At 35.5% G+C, this 20822-nt stretch overlaps 2 protein-coding genes across 2 annotated transcripts; one reads left to right on the forward strand and one right to left on the reverse strand.

Moving 5' to 3' along the window:
- Positions 1-245: 245 nt before the first annotated feature.
- Positions 246-2647, reverse strand: LOC103834136 (uncharacterized protein At4g19900). Its single transcript, XM_009110196.3, has 5 exons — positions 1340-2647; positions 1124-1273; positions 913-1047; positions 635-829; positions 246-547 (listed from the first exon to the last, which is right to left on the reverse strand). Exons 1-5 carry the CDS (start codon positions 2545-2547, stop codon positions 361-363), a joined length of 1875 nt encoding a protein of 624 aa, XP_009108444.1. The 5' UTR covers positions 2548-2647; the 3' UTR covers positions 246-360.
- A 5281-nt stretch (positions 2648-7928) lies between these two features.
- Positions 7929-18774, forward strand: LOC103834138 (F-box/kelch-repeat protein At4g19930). Its single transcript, XM_009110198.3, has 2 exons — positions 7929-8893; positions 14418-18774. Exon 2 carries the CDS (start codon positions 14460-14462, stop codon positions 15648-15650), a length of 1191 nt encoding a protein of 396 aa, XP_009108446.1. The 5' UTR covers positions 7929-8893; positions 14418-14459; the 3' UTR covers positions 15651-18774.
- The last annotated feature ends 2048 nt before the right edge of the window (positions 18775-20822 follow it).

Consider the following 20822-nt stretch of genomic DNA (forward strand, 5'->3'; position numbering starts at 1 on the left):
TATGATATTTTCTAGGAATGGTCCAAACTAAAAAATCACACATGAAAAGAAGTCATGACTTCTGTTTTAATATATAAGATTTTAAAAACATTTGGTTATTTTAAAATTCATTATAGTTAAAAAATTATGTTTGTAAATTATATTATAAATGTCTATATATTTATTCGGTTCTCAGCTTTTTAGTTCTAAAAATATAAAAACTGTTCAGATATTTATTAATATCAATTCGGTTTTAGTTTCAAATATTTTGGTTTTAGGACTAGAATCTATACTGTAGAGAGACTTAAACATGTCTTATGTTTGGACAAAAAAACATATCACTATAAAAATAACATGGCTTTACCAAATAAAAAAAAACGTTTATAATACATCGGAGCATCGGAGACAGCTATGGTCAAGCAACCTAGCAACAAGACTCTCAGGTTCAGGAATCAAAGAGGAAGTAACACTGTTCCAGAAATGGAACGTTAAAGACTCATTGATAATCTTCTTGAACAGTTCATCTTGCTTCGATTTCTCCTCCTCTGTTGCAGGATATGCAAAATAGCTGATCCACCAAAGCCAACACAAGTTTAAAGTTAAAAAGCTTTGCTCAATTCAATCATGGTACCAAAACTAGTAAAGAAAGCATTACTTTGTTATCTGTTGTGAGCTGATTGGGAAGAAAACAGAGAACGGCCGAACGTTCAGCTCCTGTTGAGTCATACGCCGTTTCTTCCCGTTAAGAAACCGTTTAGCCACCCGAGTCAAGAGATCAGCTCCATTGCATCGGAGACACTTGTCATCGTATGTCAAGTAGTACTCGTTCAAACATTCAAGTAAGAACGGGCTGCACACAGAGAGGTTAGTTAATATTGTTAAGACGAGAATCTATGTTCTAATGTAGCAAAGCAAAGATTAGTGTTTATGAACCTTTTCTTTTCAAAAGACATAACAGCACCGTTGAGTGATTCACCAGCTGCCTGATCCTCCATACCAAGAGTATTTCTCAGTGATGATAACGAACCCAAAACTATCACATCAGAATCCAGATAAACCCCTCCGTATCTACATGAATAAGCTCTTTATGAAATGAAAGAGAGTGACTAATTGATTGGTATAAGACTAGAGAGTGAATACATACTTGTAAAGGATAGCTAGCCGGACAAGTTCACTGTAGTGAGTAGGATAAAACTTTGTCTTTCTCCACTCGAACCATATAGAAGCAAAAACATGAGTAGGAGTGTCTTGCAGCAACTCATCGAGGTTAGGCATTGCGACAGCAACTTTATAACTGCACAAGAAACATGAATCAACCAAATGATTATTACTAAGTAGAAAGTCAGAAGCCTTTGCGTACCCGTCTTTCACAAAGCTGCTTCGGAAGAAATCAAGTTCAACGGTCTCTGAGAAAACAACAACACAAGCATCTTTATGCTGAGAGAGCAAGCTCTCAAGCCCTCTTTGGTGCCTAACGCTAAACATCCAACCAGGCGAGTTCCACACCATAAACACTCTCACACCACATCTCCCCTTCCTAAAAAACGAATCCATAAACTCCGAAAACGACAAACCCGGTTCCAAACCAGGGTAATAGCCCCATCTAGTCCCATCTGCATACAAATGTTCCCTAACCTCATCCTCAACTCCCACCTTCTTATCATCGTCCAACGTCTTACGCTCACCACTCTTGATCCCATTTGGTTCTTTCTTCTCCACAACACTCAACGGCTTCTTCGCGGTCAAAGTGCCTCTCTTAACCTCACTCAACCTCCACATCTGCACAACCTTATCCCCAGCCGTCAACCCAGTAACCCCAACACCATCAGGATCCTGCAGCATTGGATTATTCAAAGGATTCAACGTCTCGAAATTCGATCTAAACATCCTGTCCTTCCTCAAGAAAGCTCCTTTCTTATCAAACCAATCTCCCCACCCTTCCCTCAACGGCGACACTCTCTTCCCGCTCTTCAACAGCAACGCGTCTTCAACACTCGCAACCTCCACCATCTTCTTCCTGATAGCTTCGTCCAACGGAACATCGTCGGATCCGAACAAAGCTTGAGACTTTACACTCGAATCATCGTCGTTGATGAAGCCCGTGTAGTCGTAATCCCACTCGTCGATCGATCTCTTGTTGAACGCTCTTCTAACGACTCCGTCGACGTGGTCGAAGTAAAAACCGGAAGAGGAAGCTTTGCTCCGGTTAGGATCCGCCGTCACCTCTCGCTCCTGCTCCGCGTCTTGGTTCTCGTCGTCCTCGTTCGACGCGCCGTCGTTTCGGTCCTCCTCGATCGCGTCGTCGTGCTCGTCGATTCTGTCCTCCGTCGAGGCGGTGGATCCTCTCCCTCCGGTGGTTTCCACGACGTCGGAGTCTGAGACGAGGAGGGAGTCCGGGAACAGGACGGCGTCTTCTCCCGGGCTGGAGCGGAGGTGGGTTGGGGAGTGGGAGGAGAAGAGTGAGAGGCGCGTGTAGAGGAGAGAGACGGATACGAGGAGGAGAACGGCGGACATCACGGCGCATGCTTGTGCGCCGTGACGGGAGCGCGAACGCCGTGATCTCAGCATCGTTAGATCTTGGACCGTCGGCCGTTGGGATCTAACGGTGATGATCCTTTTCTAGAGAAGGAGCGTGTGCATTTTCCGACATAGGATAATTATAGAGAAATTATCATTTTTCTTTTTCAGTTTTTGTTACAAAAAATAACCTTCAATAAAATATTAACAAAATTTTTTTTTATTAAAACATAAAAATATATTTATACCCCATGATTAAATAATCTAAATTTAGAGTTAAGAATTAAAGAGTGAAATTTTGAGAATAGAATTTTAAATTTTTTAAAAAATGAAAAATAAAGATTAAAATTTTTAAACTAAAAAAAAATATTTTGATCATTTTTTAATTAAAATCTAACTTTATGACAAAAACTTAAAATGACTATTTCAAAAAATTACCCATAATTATATCTCAATTTCTATTCATAAATCGTAATTTCAAATTATTAAATATTTATTTTTATTATTCTCTAAAATTACCTATGATTGGTTTCCAAATTCATTCCTTTGTATACAAATCGTAATGCTTTGGTGATGTGTTTAGGCTTAAATTTTTCAAATTATGTAATGTTAAATTTTGTGTGGACAACTGTTTTATTTAGGATATATAACATCTTCTTTGTGTAAGTAAAATCCAACCGTAAAGTAACTAGGTTTGTGACTTGTTGCAATCCTACTATATAAAAGGGACTAAATTCAAGGTTTTTGGGACTATCCACCTCAGCCAAAATATTCTCATCAATAAAGAATTAGAAATAGATGTCATTTAGAAGATAATTAACTAACATATGACTTTTAATATTTCTAGAAATTTCATATTTGTAACTGTTAATTTATTAATAGAATCATATATCTATATTGAATTATGTTCTATTTTTAATCATTAGATTTCAAGGGTAAATAAAATATTAATTTATAATATATATATAGTTTATAACTTTATATTGTAGTTATAAATAAAGAGAAATAACCAGGGAGGATGAAAAATCTCATGTAAAATTATATAATTAAAATGGTAAAATGGTGAGTATGATGAGGTGAATCTAAGAAAATTTGTTGTACAAATTATGATGTTTTCTTCGTCCACTAAAATTATTTAAAATAAAATATATATTCACATAAATAAGTCAATATTTGTTTTTTTTTTTGGTAAGATGTTAAGATTATCATTTTCTGAAAGGTTACACTGTTGTTTTTAAACAACCTATTACAACAAGGAAACAAAAACAACCACCAACAACTCAAGGTAAAAAAAGCCTTAAAGAGGTTTTATACAAGAAATATAAAAAAGAAGTAGAGAAGAGGAGAAAGAAGAACTTGCCGAGTAAGAGAGGAGACGGTCACGCATTATACGGTCGAGAGAGGCAAGGATGACTGATGAAGGTGAAGAGACAGCTGTGAACACACGAGCATTACGCTCTTTCCACAGCAGGTAGATAGATGACTGAAAGTAGAGCTTGATAACTGAAGTAGCATGCGCATCTGCGTTGACGCGAGGTTGATTGATCCAGGCTGCAACATACTGTAGATCAGCCGGAGGAGAAATCCAAACTTCAGCAGCAAAAGGCTCCCATATCAAACGAGATAAAGAGCACTCAAAGAAGAGATGATGGTGAGTCTTTATTTCCAGATTACAAAGGACGCACGTTCCTGAGACATTTAACCCCCAACGCCTCAAGCGATCCTTGGTTGGCAGTCTTCTCCGCAAAGCCAGCCATGATATAAACACATTACGTGGAATATGTTCCTTGAACCAAATAGTTTTATGCCAATATTTGTTGTTGATAGTGTTTATATTCTTTTCTGACATTAGTATCCATATTTTTTAGTAAACTGATCTAAAGAGATTAGTTTGTGGAGCTAACCAAACGAGGATTATAGTGTTTACTTTGGAAAAAGTAATAGGTTGAATGATAAATGGCGTGCATGCTTTTTCACATGGAAATCTGCACATATATTAAAATTGTAAGATTTGAATCATAGAGAAAATATAGTGCATATGACTGAAGTTGGTCCATTCCGAAACTAAAGATGGCTAAAATTCTTCTTTGTCAAAATGCATAGATGTGAATCTTATATGAATAGAGTTCTCCATTGCTTATAGCAGTGTAATAAACTCCGTGTGTAAAAGATAAAAAATGTTATATAAGTGAAAACAAAAATTATGATTTTTTTTCTTGTGCCTATAGGCTCTTCGTAATTTGAAGAAGAAAGAACATATTGTGTCAAAATCTTTGGCTCAGTCAAATTTTATCCAGTTGTTTATAAAACTGTTGTTATCTGATTCATGTAATTTTTCAGTGTTGATTTAAAAGCCCAAAAGACCCATCTATACTGACTTTTTGATATATTTTTTTCTGTAATTTGAATTTAAAAATAGATAAAACTTTCGATAAGTTATGTAAACTCAGAACAAGTATTTAGCTTTAGAAAGCATTTACATGTTTCAAACTTATAATATATACATATATAATGTTTAAAATTATGCATATAAAATCAGTGTAAAATGTGCTTGAATATGTTTCTTTTCTTTAATGTGTTAATTGTACTATATATAACATTATTTTAAAATTTCAAAAAGTTTATGTCACATACAAAAAACCATCAATAAAAATATAATTACAACAAAAAAATGAAAAATTATAAACATATAAATTTAAATTAAGAAAAACTAACATTGGAAAAACAAGAAGTTAATGTAAAAGAAAAAAACCGACAAATAATATTATAAATAATATAAATTTATAAGACACAATCCGCGCGCTTCGCGCGGAAAAAATCTCTAGTTAATGATAAAAGCTTAAACAAAAAAGTAGGTATATGAGTATAAGTGAATGCTATGGGGATGTCAGATCTGTTTTTAAGTCATAAATCCGTGGATGTAGACATAGGTTTATGGACAGATAAATGTTAAAAGAATAAGGAAACAAAAAAATATTTAATTTGATTTTTTTTTTTAAGTATTTTGGTTTCTCTCAATAGTTTTTATTTGTTTTAAATAATGTCAAAAATTATAACACTTGAAGATAATTAATTAATTATTTTAATATGTTCAGTTATACAAATTATAAGTTTATATAATCATAAACTGATGTTGACCATGTAAAATAAATTGGTGTTGACCCCCGTAAATATTGTGGCTGGCTCAGCCACTGCTTCTATCCATGATCTAATGGTACTTAATTCTATATCGCAAGTTTCACGGATTGTTTAGTTGAATTTGCTTTCACTACAAGAGCTGTAATAGCTTCTGTTTTGGTGCTAAGATATGTAATTTGGTCTCAATGTTTAATATGACTTTTCTTGTATGATCTTGATTTTCTTAAAATGCTTAACCTTCTATCAAATGACCTCAATTCATCCTTAAAAACGAGTTCATTAGGCTTCTCACAAGCAGAGACATGTATGACATAGCGTTCTCTGCTTCAAGCATGAAAGGTAGAGATCCGTTGTGACCAAGGATTTTTGTGTAATCGACTGTTTCTTACTGTGATAATCTTGAATATGACATAATGTGAAAGGGAGAGTCCTTATGCAAAGACAATGACAAGAACGAGAGAAATGTAATGGAATACATGATTCAATAATTTAGCAATCATAATTTTACTTTTGAATCATTAAGTTACACACATAATCCATTAAAAACACTACTTTATTTTTGTTTAATATGGATTATAACTCGAAGAAATTCTTGGTTGGTAAATATGGATACAAGAAAGCAAATATATCTCAGAGTCTTACTAGAGAGAACATTTGCAACTAGCGAAGAGGTATTCTGGAGGCTGAAACCAATAAAACATTTTTTTTTTGAGGTTGTACTATAAAAACATGCAACATATTTTAATAATTTTTTTCTGTGACTGTTTTACTCTTTTCAGGGAATATGCAAAAACAATTGAAAGAAGGTGATGATATTGAATGGCAACAAGAAAAAAATTGTCTTAAAAGTAAAAACGTATTGGTATGAAGAAGAAAATGTGCCAAAACAGAGAAACAGATGACAATATTAAAGGACAAACAAAGTAAGAGAATGCAGCAAGATCAGTGTTTTGAATTGAAACCGATTGAGATACTCGAATCTTTATTCATCAAAACGAAAATAAGAGAATGCAGAAAGATCAGTGTTGTGGCTGGTTGGATTGTGCGTGACCATCATGGGTGTTTTAGATATTGGGTTCTGTTGTTCTAGGGGAGGCAATTTCTGTAACGGAAGATGAAGGCAAAGATATGTTGATGGCTGTGCAGAATACGCATTTAATGGGTTACAAGAATGTGGTCTTTGAAAGTGACTGTAAATCATTGGTACAAAATCTGAATGGAGATGATGTTTGTTTCCACATTAACAATGTTTAGTTAGATTTTCGGCATTGGTTATCTTTCCTCAAGTGGTGTCAACTTACGTTTGTGAAACGAAAAAGACATAAAGCTTCTCTTTCATTAGTCCGACATGGTCCTCTAAATAACATTTTCTATTCAAGTTGTTTATTTCCGCATGTTTGGCTCACTCCTATTCTATATAAGGACTAGGTTAAGACCCGCGCCTTGCACGGGATAAACATTATATATATAAATTATTTTATATATTATATGTTTATAACATATTATAAAATAATAAATATATATTGAATAATTAAAAAGTCATTATCTACTACTTATATAAATAAATTGGTGCGAACATATAAATAAATTTTATAAATCAAAAAAATATTTTTTCTATTTGATATGATATATAATTAAACTTAAATGATAGTAACATATATATGTTATATTTTAATATTAATATTTATTAGATGATGTTTTTTGCTTATATATTTTTTTATCATTTGTATATGTTATAGCAAAAAGTCTAAATTAGTGATAACACAATTTTCACTGTGGGATTAATGGTTTAAGTAATTTATAATATTTTAAAAAATTAAGTTGTCAATATTTTTTCAAATTTTTTATCAAAACAATGTTCAAAGTAAATTTCAAAATTAAGATATTTATGTATTTTTATATGGAATATAGTTTAATTTAAAATGATACATATATTTATATATCTTTTATTTTTGATACTTATTAAATGAGACTTTCAACTTATATTATTTTTTAATTATTTGTATCATGTCATAACAAAAGTTTTAAATCATAGATCACAAAATTTGAATGTGAAACTTTTAACAGTTTTAGTAATTTATACTCGTTTTTAAAAATTCAAAATATAATATATAAATAATTTTTTAAATTTTATTATATGATTACTATGATTGTTTAATTTATTTTAATATCTTAATATCTTAAAATTAAACAAATATAATTATAATACACACTTATTTTTATCAAATTTTTATTATTCAAAATTATTAATTGTCATATATACTTTAGCCACATTAGGCAATTCCGTAATCTTATTTAAGGAAATAATGAAGCACATTAATAATGTATTTATTGGGGTTTAATAAAAAGCTTATTATATATTTAGATGGACCAACCTATTTCTCTAAAGATTTTAAGAATCATTCTAGTGATGACACGTGGCTACAAAAAAATGTTGCAATGCTTCTCAAATAATATATAGGGGATATTTGTTTGTTGGAAAAAAAATCATACAGCACAGGCGCATGATTATCATCTTGTACAACTATAAAAAACCACACAAGGGACCGAATTGGAACTGCAGATCATTTAGTTAGTACAGCAACATTCTTTCATAAGAACATTTTTTTGTTAGTTATTCAATTCCGTTCCAATTATCCAGACCACGATAAGTATGAGTAATATAATGGTCTTTGTCCTCAAAAAACATTACCTAGTACTAATAAAAGAAAAATGTTCAACCAAATATAAAAATTTACAGTACAGAAATAAAAAGTTTGTAGAGATATTTGGTAAGAGGAAAAAAGGATATGCAATTTGTTAAAATATCAAAAAGGAAAAATATATGAAAACTTATTTATTTATTTATCATGTGATTAAGTAGAGATTATTGGTTGTTGTATTTTAATGGATTTGAAAATCCGAATTAAATCTAGTGTTATTGGTTCTGTGATTTTTAAATCTGTATTAAAATCATATATTATTGGTTTAATGATTCATAAATTTAATATCAAATCAAGTGTTATTCAATCGTACAGATTTACTAATATATTTGATTTTATAATGGATTTGAATGAATTTGTTTAGATTTTTTAGTTAAAAAATACAAAGATCCAAATCCGAGTAAAAACTTCCGGATTTGTATATTTTACTTGGATTTATAAATACTATATGAATTTCTAAATCAATCAAAATATATAAACCAATAACACCTCCAAAGAATCGGATTATAGGGTTAGATTTGTGCCCCAACGTTTTTGGCATCATCACTAAATCAATCTTTGTGTTAGGATTCAGAGGCTTAAAGACATCACTTTGTCTCAGCATAAACCCACAACAAACCAAGATAGAAGTTGCTGGAAGTCCAAAATAGAGACTGCATAAAACAGAGTTGTAGAGAGTATGAAGAAGAGAATAGAGAGAAGGAGAAGATGGGAGCACACACACAATTTAAGGAGTTCGCGCCCGTTAACGAGGGTCACTACATCTCCCCGAGACTACAGCTCGGAATCCACTAGAAGGTATAACATAGTTACAAAGATACAAGTGATTCACTCATCATATCACTCATGAACTCACTCTAATGTATCTTACTATGCTCTAATGAGAAAACCCAAAGCTAGGCTTAAGCTCACATGTTTCTCTCACCCTTCTAAGCTCTTTGTGTGGCTCAATCTCTCTCTCACGTTCTCAGCCTCCCTTTATAGTGGAGACACCTTCAAACCTAATGCACAAGAGGACAAAATGGAGAGGCTCCTCCTTGTGGTCCCAAAAGTAACTTAACCCATCTTCAACTCACCATACTAACTTGAGTTAAGCCTTGGATTACTTTTGATCTTCATTTGCTTGATCAACAAGTGTTCTTATCTTCACAAATCTCCACCTAAGAACATGTTGATCAACCCAAACAACTTGCACATACTTGAGAGAGAGAGTTTCTTCTTCTAGCTTCTTGGATTCCAGTCTCGGCTTCTGAGTATCACTACTCATCCTTGATCCTTAGCAGCTTTAAAGACCATAAACCTGCTTGATCCTTGCAGCATTCAACATCTTGTTCAATGCACATCAGCTGTGAAAATTCACCTTGCCGAACCTGAGCCATCAGAACATCTTCATGTCACTTGAGTTGTGAAAACCAGCTCTAACACAAATCTGTATTAAGCTCAACTCATCAGTGACTTTTCCTAGCACCTGCAGCACCTGAATATCTGATATAAAGCTCAATAAACTCCAGTACCAAGCTTAGAAAACGTCCAGCTTGTTACTCCAACAGAAAACTCCATAAGCTTTATCACTTATGACTTCTCAAATCACACAATAACTTCCATGGCTTCTGTCCAAACCATAAGTATACTTCAGTGACTGAGAAAATACCAACACCACCTCTGCAAAGCTTTGATTCATTTGCTAGCTTCTAGGATTTTCTCATGCGCATTGAGATCAAAACCCTTTGAATTCATTTAAATCAAATGCAGAAAACCAGAATCATCTTAGCTTCTAGCTTGAAGCTTCTTGACTCAACTTGTAGTCAATCTCACTGATAGCTTATACTATCTGAGATTCACATCTTTAACCTGTTTAACCAAGCAATTCCAGAACAGAACCCCTGCTCCACCATCTTGTTAAAACAGACCACACTAGCAGCTTGATAACCCACTACTAGCAACCTTGAATATGTCTCTTATCAACAACTTCTTGTGACATCCCTGAGACACGTCCATACCACAGCTTATACATCAATTCTAGAACCTTGATGTCTCTTTCAAGCTGTAAGAACAACCTGCAATACTTCTTGTATGCAGCTTCCACCAAAAAACAAATTTGGCCCTTGCATCATCCAGTTCACAGCCTTGAACCAGCATTCTTCTTCCTGAATATCCGTCACTTTACTGGCCTGCAACTGACTTCCCATGAGTAGACACTTATGTAGACTCCTCAGGATGCAACTAAGACAACTTCACGCTCCTGAGTTGTTGTCTTTCTAATGCAGCTTGATCTCTGCATTCTTCATCCTTTTAGGACTTCTTTTTCAGGTTCTGACACTCCATTTGAGATGAGTTGTCCATCAGACTTGATACACATCACCTTCACATCCTTGAAGTGAGCATCCTTGACACATAACCATGCATCTCCTGCACTTGTTTACTTCAGTTTCTTCTTTATAGAACTCACTGAAAAAACCACTTCAATTGCTTCATCTCAAAACCCACAGCTTTGTGTCTTCTCTCTGAAAAGACTTTCAGAAACCTACAACCCACTTGTAGAAACCTGCAACTCTGTTTCTCTAAGCCTGCAACTCGTTTCTGATTATCCTGATCAACACCCAGCTTCATAACAAATCTGAAAACAACCTGTTACCATCAGATTATAACCTTTCTTGAGTTGAATACTTGTTGATACACCATCTGTTCTTCATTTGCTTTCTTCTTTGCATACAGAACTTCAATAAATCTGATACAACAGTGAGTTACACATCCCTCTAACTCTTTTCTCTTCAGCTAAACACTTGAGAAAACCTCCAAATATAGCTCCACCAGGAATAAAAAAAAATCATTTCAGATATGCATTGCTTTTCTTGTAGCAATAATACTCCACCTGAAACTATAACCACTTGGACATACTCTGTCTCTATAAGCTCAGCTTCACAATCAGAGTTAGAACCACTCTTCCATGTATCTTTGATCCACCTCCACGTTCTTATGTATCAGATTGAGTCATCATGACTTCTTGCTTGAGAAAGTGTGCCAAAACCTGTGACACATTTTCTTTCTTCTTGCAGCCATCCCAACTGATCCATTTGCAACCAGAAAACCATAAAGAACTTCTCTTTACCAGCAGCACTGTCTCTTAAAGCATTCTTCATGTTGTGATGATGTTACAACTTAGGCTGATACATCAACAGACCATGCTCCTATCTCACAAATCAGAAATCTTGTACTCTCTTGTCGCCAAAAAATACAACCATACTTGCTTGTCTTGTACCGCTGTTGATAAACAGGACACGCCACCTAACTCCTCTAGCTAGGAAGACTTTCGATACCAGATTTTAGTATACAATGTTGCATAAAAAATGCATTCAAAGACAATCCTCATGAATCATGATGTCTCCAATGCCTTCAGCTTCTAGACCACCGGAATCTTCTTCAATCTCTGAAGAACTTATTCAAATACAAGATAACCTTCTGAGAAAACAATGCTCCACCAGAGACAAGTACTCCTTATTTCACCAAGATTCAATCCAGCAGAAAACTCCATGTGTTACACCAAACACAAATCTTCTAAAGAAACATGAATCTTCGCTATTTCCATCTTGTCAAGAGCTTACACTACTTGAAACAAGAACTCGAACAATCCTCTGTATACACTCAAGCTCACAAGAGCTTAACCTTCATTGCATCCCTCTGAAAATAGCAATGAAACTGAGTGTTACACCTTCTGTCTAACAGAACATTTCCAGACCGCAACAAGAGCATAACCATCATTGCATTCCCTCTGAAAATAGCAATCATGTAGCTTCATGTTCTGTAATGACACACCAACTGAAGACTGTCATATTACCAGGAACTGATAGCTAACACCCTGAGATAAAACCTGCAGCAAGAAACCCCATCCAAAACTCAAAAGCCACTGAAATTTCCATAAATGATTCTGTTTTGATCAAACCGAAAACATTGCTCCATAACCTTCTGCAACTCCTTGTAGACAACCGAGAATACCATTACTGATACTCAGAACATCCATAAAACACTCATCAAGTCCAGGTTTTAGACGTCCTTGAACTTCTGAGTTTCCAGGCTGGAAAAAACTCAAACACCAATTGTAGCTGACTTCCACAAACTGATTTAACCAAAGATTACCCAGAAAACCATCACTGTATCTTGGCCAATCCCATGCAAAACCAGTACAAAATCATTGTGTTCGAACAAGCTTCCAATCCCAGTAGCTATGCAGAACTTGAGCAAACTTGAAACTTCAACACAGAGCATCACAAATGCCTTGTGACTGCAGCGGAACCAGACTTTATAAGTCTCAGAAAACTAGAGTCTTGAAGTTGATGTTCGGTTTTGATATAAACCATTGAGTAACAGAACGTGTACTCATCCTTTCATAACCCCAAAACCAGCTGATATCTCTGAAATACCTTCAGCTTATACCAATCTTCCATTAGTTTCTTCAGCATTGACCAAGAACTCTCTTCTTGTATCATGTGCTTCTTGCTTCTATCTCTGATAATTTTCTTCTGCTTGCAACACTCCAGCTTGTGAGTATTCTGTCATCCTTCTCTCAATGTTGCAGCTTCATGTATCTTAGAGGCCTCTTGATTTCATAGCCCCTGAAATCACCTCAACTGATTCACACTTTCACCATGAATTACTCCTTAAGATACAACTTCTTCACATCTCATCTTCACACCATAACCTGAGCTAAACCGGTTTTATAACCACTTGAGCTTCTCAAGAACCTTATGTTACTCCACCTAAGATCTAACTGGATCCTTGATTGAGTAGAGATAACCTCTTACCAAAACTGTCTCTGTTTCTGAAACAGAAAACTGCATTTTCAACAAAAAAATCTGCAACTTCTTTGGTTCTTCTTGTTCTTCAAGATGTGTGAATGAGATGCTTTCATGTACACCAGAATGAGCCTTATAACTCCTTCCTCTCACGTGCTGTTCACCAATAGACAGCTTGTCTTTCAGCCTGAGACATTCAAGTCTCCATACCTTCCTCAAAACCTGAGAAATACCATGATGCTTCACCAAGAAAGAGTCTTATGGCTTATTCCTCTCTTTAGCATCATTTACCAAGAGCTACTGCTTTGTTGTTCCTCCTGAGACATCACTTGTCTCTACAAAACCAGCTCTCCAAGAAAAGGACGTGGCTTCTTAACAGGAAAAGGAGCCTTGCTGCTCCAACTTTCCAAAGATCCAACCTTTCTCACTTTTCTTCACTCTCCTCCTTTCTCTAGATCTTCTCTCCTTTAGATCTGAATCTTCTTTCTCTCTTTCTTCTGGATCTGAGACTTTCTCTCTTGAAATCTCAGTGATCTCCAAAGCTTCACTCATGCTTAGAATCTCCTCATAACCCATGAGTTTCTCCTTCCATAAAACACAGCTTCCATAACCGTCAAAGCTTCCACTTCTCTTCTTGACAAAAAACATGATTCTTGACTTGAGAACCATAAAACACAGAACCAAGGCTCTGATACCACTTTGTTAGGATTCAGAGGCTTAAAGACATCACTTTGTCTCAGCATAAACCCACAACAAACCAAGATAGAAGTTGCTGGAAGTCCAAAATAGAGACTGCATAAAACAGAGTTGTAGAGAGTATGAAGAAGAGAATAGAGAGAAGGAGAAGATGGGAGCACACACACAATTTAAGGAGTTCGCGCCCGTTAACGAGGGTCACTACATCTCCCCGAGACTACAGCTCGGAATCCACTAGAAGGTATAACATAGTTACAAAGATACAAGTGATTCACTCATCATATCACTCATGAACTCACTCTAATGTATCTTACTATGCTCTAATGAGAAAACCCAAAGCTAGGCTTAAGCTCACATGTTTCTCTCACCCTTCTAAGCTCTTTGTGTGGCTCAATCTCTCTCTCACGTTCTCAGCCTCCCTTTATAGTGGAGACACCTTCAAACCTAATGCACAAGAGGACAAAATGGAGAGGCTCCTCCTTGTGGTCCCAAAAGTAACTTAACCCATCTTCAACTCACCATACTAACTTGAGTTAAGCCTTGGATTACTTTTGATCTTCATTTGCTTGATCAACAAGTGTTCTTATCTTCACACTTTGACCTAGCGGTCCTCATCTTCCGCCGGTAGAGAAGAAGAATGGAGAGTATATCGAAGGGACTAAGAGGAAGCAACGTGTGCAAGAGCCATGAAGCTTCGCCGGTGATACCTTTTGATCTAGTGATTGAGATTCTCACGAGACTTCCTCCCAAATCTCTTATGAGGTTCAAATCGGTATCGAACGTCTGGTCATCTCTAATTTGTTCCCAATATTTCACCAACCGTTACCAAACGGTTTCATCACCCGCACCTCGTCTATATATCGGTTTGAGCTTTCTTGACAACAGCCACCTCAAGTGTATGTTAATATCAGTATCTCCTAGTTCTGACTCGGATATTACTATATCTTCCTTTGACGCCCACCAAGATTTAACCAAGCGAGCAATGAGAGGCTACATCACTCACGTTTTTCGCGGCTTGATGTGCATTGTAGATGAAGCAAGTGCCCAAATATATAACACTACGACTAGGCAACTTGTCGTGCTACCCAAGATAGAAGAATCTAGCATCATTGCTGGAGATCACGTGAATAAGAATATCAAGTACCATATCGGGTACGATCCTGTTCAGGACAGATACAAAGTGGTTTGCACAGTTGCAACAACCAGTAACAAAGTTGGAGAGTCCATAACGTATTTGTCCGAGCAATGGGTATTTCTACTCGGAGGAGATATATCAAGTCGGTGGAGAAAGATTCCATGTCAATCTTCACATTTTCCTTTAACACAAGAATTGACTATCAAAGGCCATATGTATTACCTAGCTTGGATTCGTGATCTTGATCATTTGCTTGTGAGTCTGGATACTAGTTCTGAAGAAATCAGTATGCTACAAGCACCTGAAGATAACTTTTGTCCTATTACAGTGACTCTTATAGAATGTTGTGAAAAGGTAGCTATTTTACACTATATTGATCTTGAAACCGAAGGTATGATGAAACTATGGGTTATGGAAGATGCAGAGAAGCATCGGTGGTTGTGTAAGACTTTGGTGTTTCAATCTTCTCAAGTTGATTTATTCAACAAGATTAAACTAGGGGTAGTAGGTACAACTAGAAACGGTGAAGTTATCTTTGCACCTTTGGATACAGCTTGTTTCTACATTATTCTTTATGATCTACAAAAGAATCATATGAGAAAAGTTGAGATCAAAGAAACACCAAACCGCCATCTTACAAAGTTTTGTGAAGCTGCGGGGTTTGATGATGTTGAGAACTTGATATATCTCTAAAACACCCAACGGCTACTACTCTCCAGACTTTTGTATGTTTTTCTCTACAGTCTTATGAGAGATGCTAGGACGATATTTGGTTTGGCTAATATAAATATTGAGGACTTAATGATGTCTTTTTGTTGTTATTTTGTTTGGAAACATTTTATTTAATTTTGTATGATGCTTTTCTTATCTTTTACGGATAAATCAAGTGGCAAGAATTCACAAAGAGTATCAGACATGTTGGATCATTTCATATTTTTCCCATTAGCCATCATACTTGTTTATATATAAAATAAAAAACCTGAAAACTAAGTCTTTTTTTTGTCTGTCTCTCGTCACTGAACTATGAACATAACTAAGGAACCACATACACAATTGCAAAATATGAGTCTTTTGCAATTGGGTTTTGTTTCAAGACGTGTTGCCTCTAACTGCTTCAAATGGCCAGATTGTGGGGTTTGGTCGTGCATATTCTGAAAACTGCTTGACTGCTTTCAATCCATGATCATCTAATGGTACTTAATCAATATCACAAGTTTCACAGATTGTTTAGTTAAATTTGCTTTCACTATAAGAGTTGTAATAGCTTCTGTTTTGGTGCCAAGATATGTATGACATAGCAGATTGCCTCAATTCATCCTTAAAAGCTATTTCATTAGGCTTCTCACAAGCAGAGACATGAATGACATAGCAGTTCTCTGCTTCAAGCATGAAAAGTAGAGAGATCCGTTGTGACCAAGGATTTTTGTGTGATGGTTTCTTACTTACTGATAATAATCTTGAATATGACATGATGTGAAATTATGATAACAGAGAAATGTAATGGAATACATGTTTCAATAATTTAGCAATCATAAATTGTTTTTTTCAGAAGCATGATCGCTCTAATTGAAACCAATGCAACTTCATTTTTGGAGGTAAAAGTTTAACAACATACTAGATCTTGACCCGCGCTTCAAAAGCGCGGGTTTTTTTACAATAAAAAGTTTTATAATGTTAATGATTGTTGTATGTTATTATGTTACAATATTGAATTATATCAAAGCATAGAATTTTTAAAAGTTATATGATTTATGAATTAATTTATTTAATATTTTGCATGTATATTGTTATGTAACTCTCTCTTAGGTCCAAACATTTTGTCTGGTTCGAATAAAAACCGATCCGAATAGACATGTTCGGTTCAGATCCAAGTCTACGGCAAAGTATCTATTGGATATATTTCAGACCCGCAGTGTCGGTTTAGGTTTGGATTCTACAGAGATCTGAACCGGTATCTTGCGTATCTAAAATGTTTTGTGTATATTAAATATATTTTTCTGTTTCGAATATGTCTTTGGTATCACGGTTATTCTTTTGTGTTTCAGGTTCGGGTTCTGGTTAATGTTTTAGATTTCAAATAAAATGTTAGATTTTTAGAAACATATTTTGGGTATACGCAAAAATTTGAATATAATTAAAAAATTTTAAAGTATTGTCATGTTTCTATACATTATGTTTTACATAAAAGTTTTACATTCTGTGTATAAAAAAATTTGGTTCATATAATATATCAATAAATGTTGTAAATCATCCTTTATGTGGGTCAGATAAATGATCATCATAGCTGACAATAAAAACTATATCTAAATAGTAAATACTATTTTTTTGGTATTTGAAAATAAATGCTATCATAATTATTTTCTGTTAATAAGCACAAAATCTGGTCACAGAATCTTTTAGTTTGACACAAATATTAAATGTATTATGTGGAGTTGATTAATTAAAGTGATATAAAATATAACATTCTAATGAAAGAGTGCAATAACCTTTTATAAGTAGATTTTTAAAGACTGATTCCCTTTTAATAGTATAGATTCTAGTAATTTTTCACTGTGACTCTTCTTTTCTCTTTAGAGGGAATATGCAAAAAAAAAACAATTGAGAGAAGAGATATTGAATGGAAATTAAAAAAAAACATAGTTTGTCTTAAAAGTAAAAATGAAGAAAGAAATGTACCAAAACAAGATCAGTTTTTTTTTTTATTGAAAACGATTGAGATAATCGTTTCTTCACTCATCAAAACGAGTGTAGCGGCCTTGGGGATTCTGAGTGGAGTAAGTTTGGATAAAGTCGAGTTCACACTGCCTGAGGTAGCGGTGGTCCAATGTTCATACACTTGGATTGCTTTCTATAAACTAAAATCGATTTTATTGAAAATCGATTGGAGTTTAGAGGTAAAATCAAATTTAAATATTTACTTTTTTTTGTGCTGACTCTCCTTTCGCTTGCCACATCTGCTGACGTACTCATCAATAATTACGTTTACTGTCTATCTTAGGAATTTTTATTTACTATCTATCTTAGGAATGTTGCATATATGCACACCACAAACATTTAGAAGCAAGAGGATGTTTACAATCAATAATGTTGCGTGTATGCACACCACAAATATTTAGGAATAATCTAGCTGTCTATTAACACTCAATAAAAAAAAGAGGATGTTTACAATCAAGCTACTATCATCTTTAGCTAAGTAAACATGTGATTGATTTCTTCAAACATCTATAAATAAAGAAGACAACGCAGAAAGAGAGATTGAAAAAGAGTTCTTATAGCCCTGTGAAACTTTTGAAGACCAATCTTTTGAGCATAAGATAGTCAATATGAAATCCAAGAATTCCAATCAAATGAACAAAAAATTGTTAAGTAACTAAAATGGCAGCATGCGAAGCGAAAAAGTGTAGAGTTATGCTGATGATCAACCACACTGTGACAGATAGGATTACCAGTTTCTTGCCATTTAGGAACAGCTTCTGATTATACAATATATGAATGTCAACTAGCTGCTAGCCAAGAGTTTATGCATCGTACCACAACTTTTGCATTAAAACCTGGAACAACACAATTCAGGAATGTTGGGGGTGGATTTACATCCTACCTCAAGGCCCATTAGACAATAAATTAGACCCATTTTACTATGAAGCCCTAGCTTATTCTTTGTATAAATAGAGAAATACCTCTCTTTATCAAAGATCTCTTCTTCTCCATTTTAGACTTAGAACACTTCTTACAAAGGGTTTATGGATTATTAGATTTATTTACACTTGTAATCCTACATGTAATACAATCTTAAATCAATAAACTCTTTTGATGTTCATTTCTCATTTGATTTTTTTTAAGATTTCTCCTAAACCTCAAGAATCTAAGCTTTTATCTTTAGATTCTTTATTTGATTGATTTCAACAAACATCACAAAGATAAACACCATTTTTGGATCAAACAATTGGCGCTAGAAGGAGGGGGCTAAGGAAAACTATCATCAAATCAAATCGAACTTGGGAGAAAACCCTTTATCTGGTCGGTTTCTACATTCGATCTTCACCAAAAACAACCCAGGCTGTTTGGGCCTCAAAAAAAAATGTTGTTTTGAAAGCCCAAGTGAAACCCAAGAGATGACGTAATCACCTCGTCCTCGTCATTCACTCTGGCGAGATCCCGACGACGGAGCCGTACATGAACAATGGCCATCGGCTCCAAATCATCACTCTCGTGGAGAAATCAGCCCTAGCTTGCAAGCCGGAGACTTTCTCGCATTTGATTGCTGCGATGGAGGTCCGGTTGCTTCCTTAGCTCGTGCTAGCTTCAACCTCCATCCGTTCCTCGCTGGGGAGCTAAACAACATCGAATCACCTGGATACAGACCTTGAGCGACTCTCAGCCCAACGGTGACGGAGGCCTGGTGAAACGGCGATCGACAGCTTATTGACGACTTGAGCTATGTTTTTCTAAGATTTACTCTTTACTGAATTGAGCTCCAAAGTCGACAGCTTCTTCTCTCCATCAAGGCGAGCTCAGTGGTGGCAAGGCCCTGCTTCTCCGCTGAAGATCTCGAGACGAGCTTGCCTAATTGGCAAAACCTTCTCGTCGTAAACTCATTGAAGATTGCGGCTTGAGCTTTGTTGTGATACGATGCTCTGTCTCTTCCTTGCGACAAGATCACCGTAACAAGTTCTGTCTCTTTTAATCTCGACAACGAAGCTACGCATTTGGATTCAACGCCGAGCTGTTTTGGGCCTCCATCTCTAATCTCTTTCGCTAAACGTGCTGAGGAAGATAAATATGATAGAATCAGCCATGACGTACTTGTGTATTCTCTCAGCCACTGCTCCAAGATGAACAAGTCTCTTCTGTTACTGTCCTTATCCAGCAACAGCTTTACGGATTTTTCAGAAGCCATGAAAGCGTTGCGACATTGCAGAAACCTCTGATGAGGACTGGAGATCAACTCTTCTCGATCCATAGCTTTCCATCTCGCATCTGGTCATAAATAAAAATCAAAGAGATCGCAGAGAACTCATCTATCCAGAGACTTCACTTCTCTGCTTGAGCTTTACGTTCAGACTGCTTCGTCGTAATCTCAAGACTGCTCTTGGTGTAACCTCGGCAAAAGCGGGGAGCAGTTGGCGTGATCTCCTCAAAACGCCCATCTTGAGATCATGTTCATCGCCCTCGTAGCTGTTGCCATGACAGACAAATAAATCTGATGAGATAAGTTTTCTCATCTACTTAGTTAATTGTTTACGTCATATATCACCGCTTTATACTTTGTGATAGAACAAAATCTTCACTTAATATTTTGTTAGTAAGGTTGATACTAAACCTGATCTCCCATATTAATAATTTATATGCTTGCTTGTGTCTTAAGACACACAATTTTCAATACGAGATCAAATTAATTAAGTTTAATTTTCTTTGTATAGTAGAATGAAGTGCTTTTGTACGTGGAGCAAATACAGGAGGTCACAACTTTTCTTGTATCCTGTCTCAGCATGAACAAATTCATATTGTCATCGCACAGACGAGATACGAGCACTCTTCTCTTACACAAGCGAAGTGGAGAAGATGAAGAATATGAGACCTTCTTTGCAACTGGCGCCAACTAGATCACAGTTCTCACAACTCTTGGCGACTTGCCAATCACGAGCTCGCACTCATCACACCAGTGAGACCACGGCAGTCTAGTTTCGATCTCAGCAAACATCTTCTATGCCGACTACACCAGTCATGGTGGCAACGCGCGGATCAACAAAACAACTTGTTCCGCACACACGATCTCAACACGAGACTTCGGGTTCGGTAAACTGGTACCTTAGGCACGAATTTAAATTGAACTTGCTTGTTATTAGGCACAAATTTGCAATCGAC

Source organism: Brassica rapa, chromosome A08, assembly GCF_000309985.2.
Source record: "Brassica rapa cultivar Chiifu-401-42 chromosome A08, CAAS_Brap_v3.01, whole genome shotgun sequence".
Taxonomy (NCBI): domain Eukaryota; kingdom Viridiplantae; phylum Streptophyta; class Magnoliopsida; order Brassicales; family Brassicaceae; genus Brassica; species Brassica rapa.

What these genes read in the sequence shown, in the direction of transcription:
- LOC103834138 (XM_009110198.3), top strand. Translation starts at nt 14,460, where the DNA reads ATGGAGAGTATATCGAAGGGACTAAGAGGAAGCAACGTGTGCAAGAGC.
- LOC103834136 (XM_009110196.3), bottom strand. Translation starts at nt 2,547, where the DNA reads ATGCTGAGATCACGGCGTTCGCGCTCCCGTCACGGCGCACAAGCATGC. An exon ending in CGGCTAGCTATCCTTTACAA is followed by an intron (nt 1,048 to 1,123) that starts GTATGTATTCAC and finishes TTATTCATGTAG; the next exon opens with ATACGGAGGGGTTTATCTGG. An exon ending in ATGTCTTTTGAAAAGAAAAG is followed by an intron (nt 830 to 912) that starts GTTCATAAACAC and finishes CTCTGTGTGCAG; the next exon opens with CCCGTTCTTACTTGAATGTT.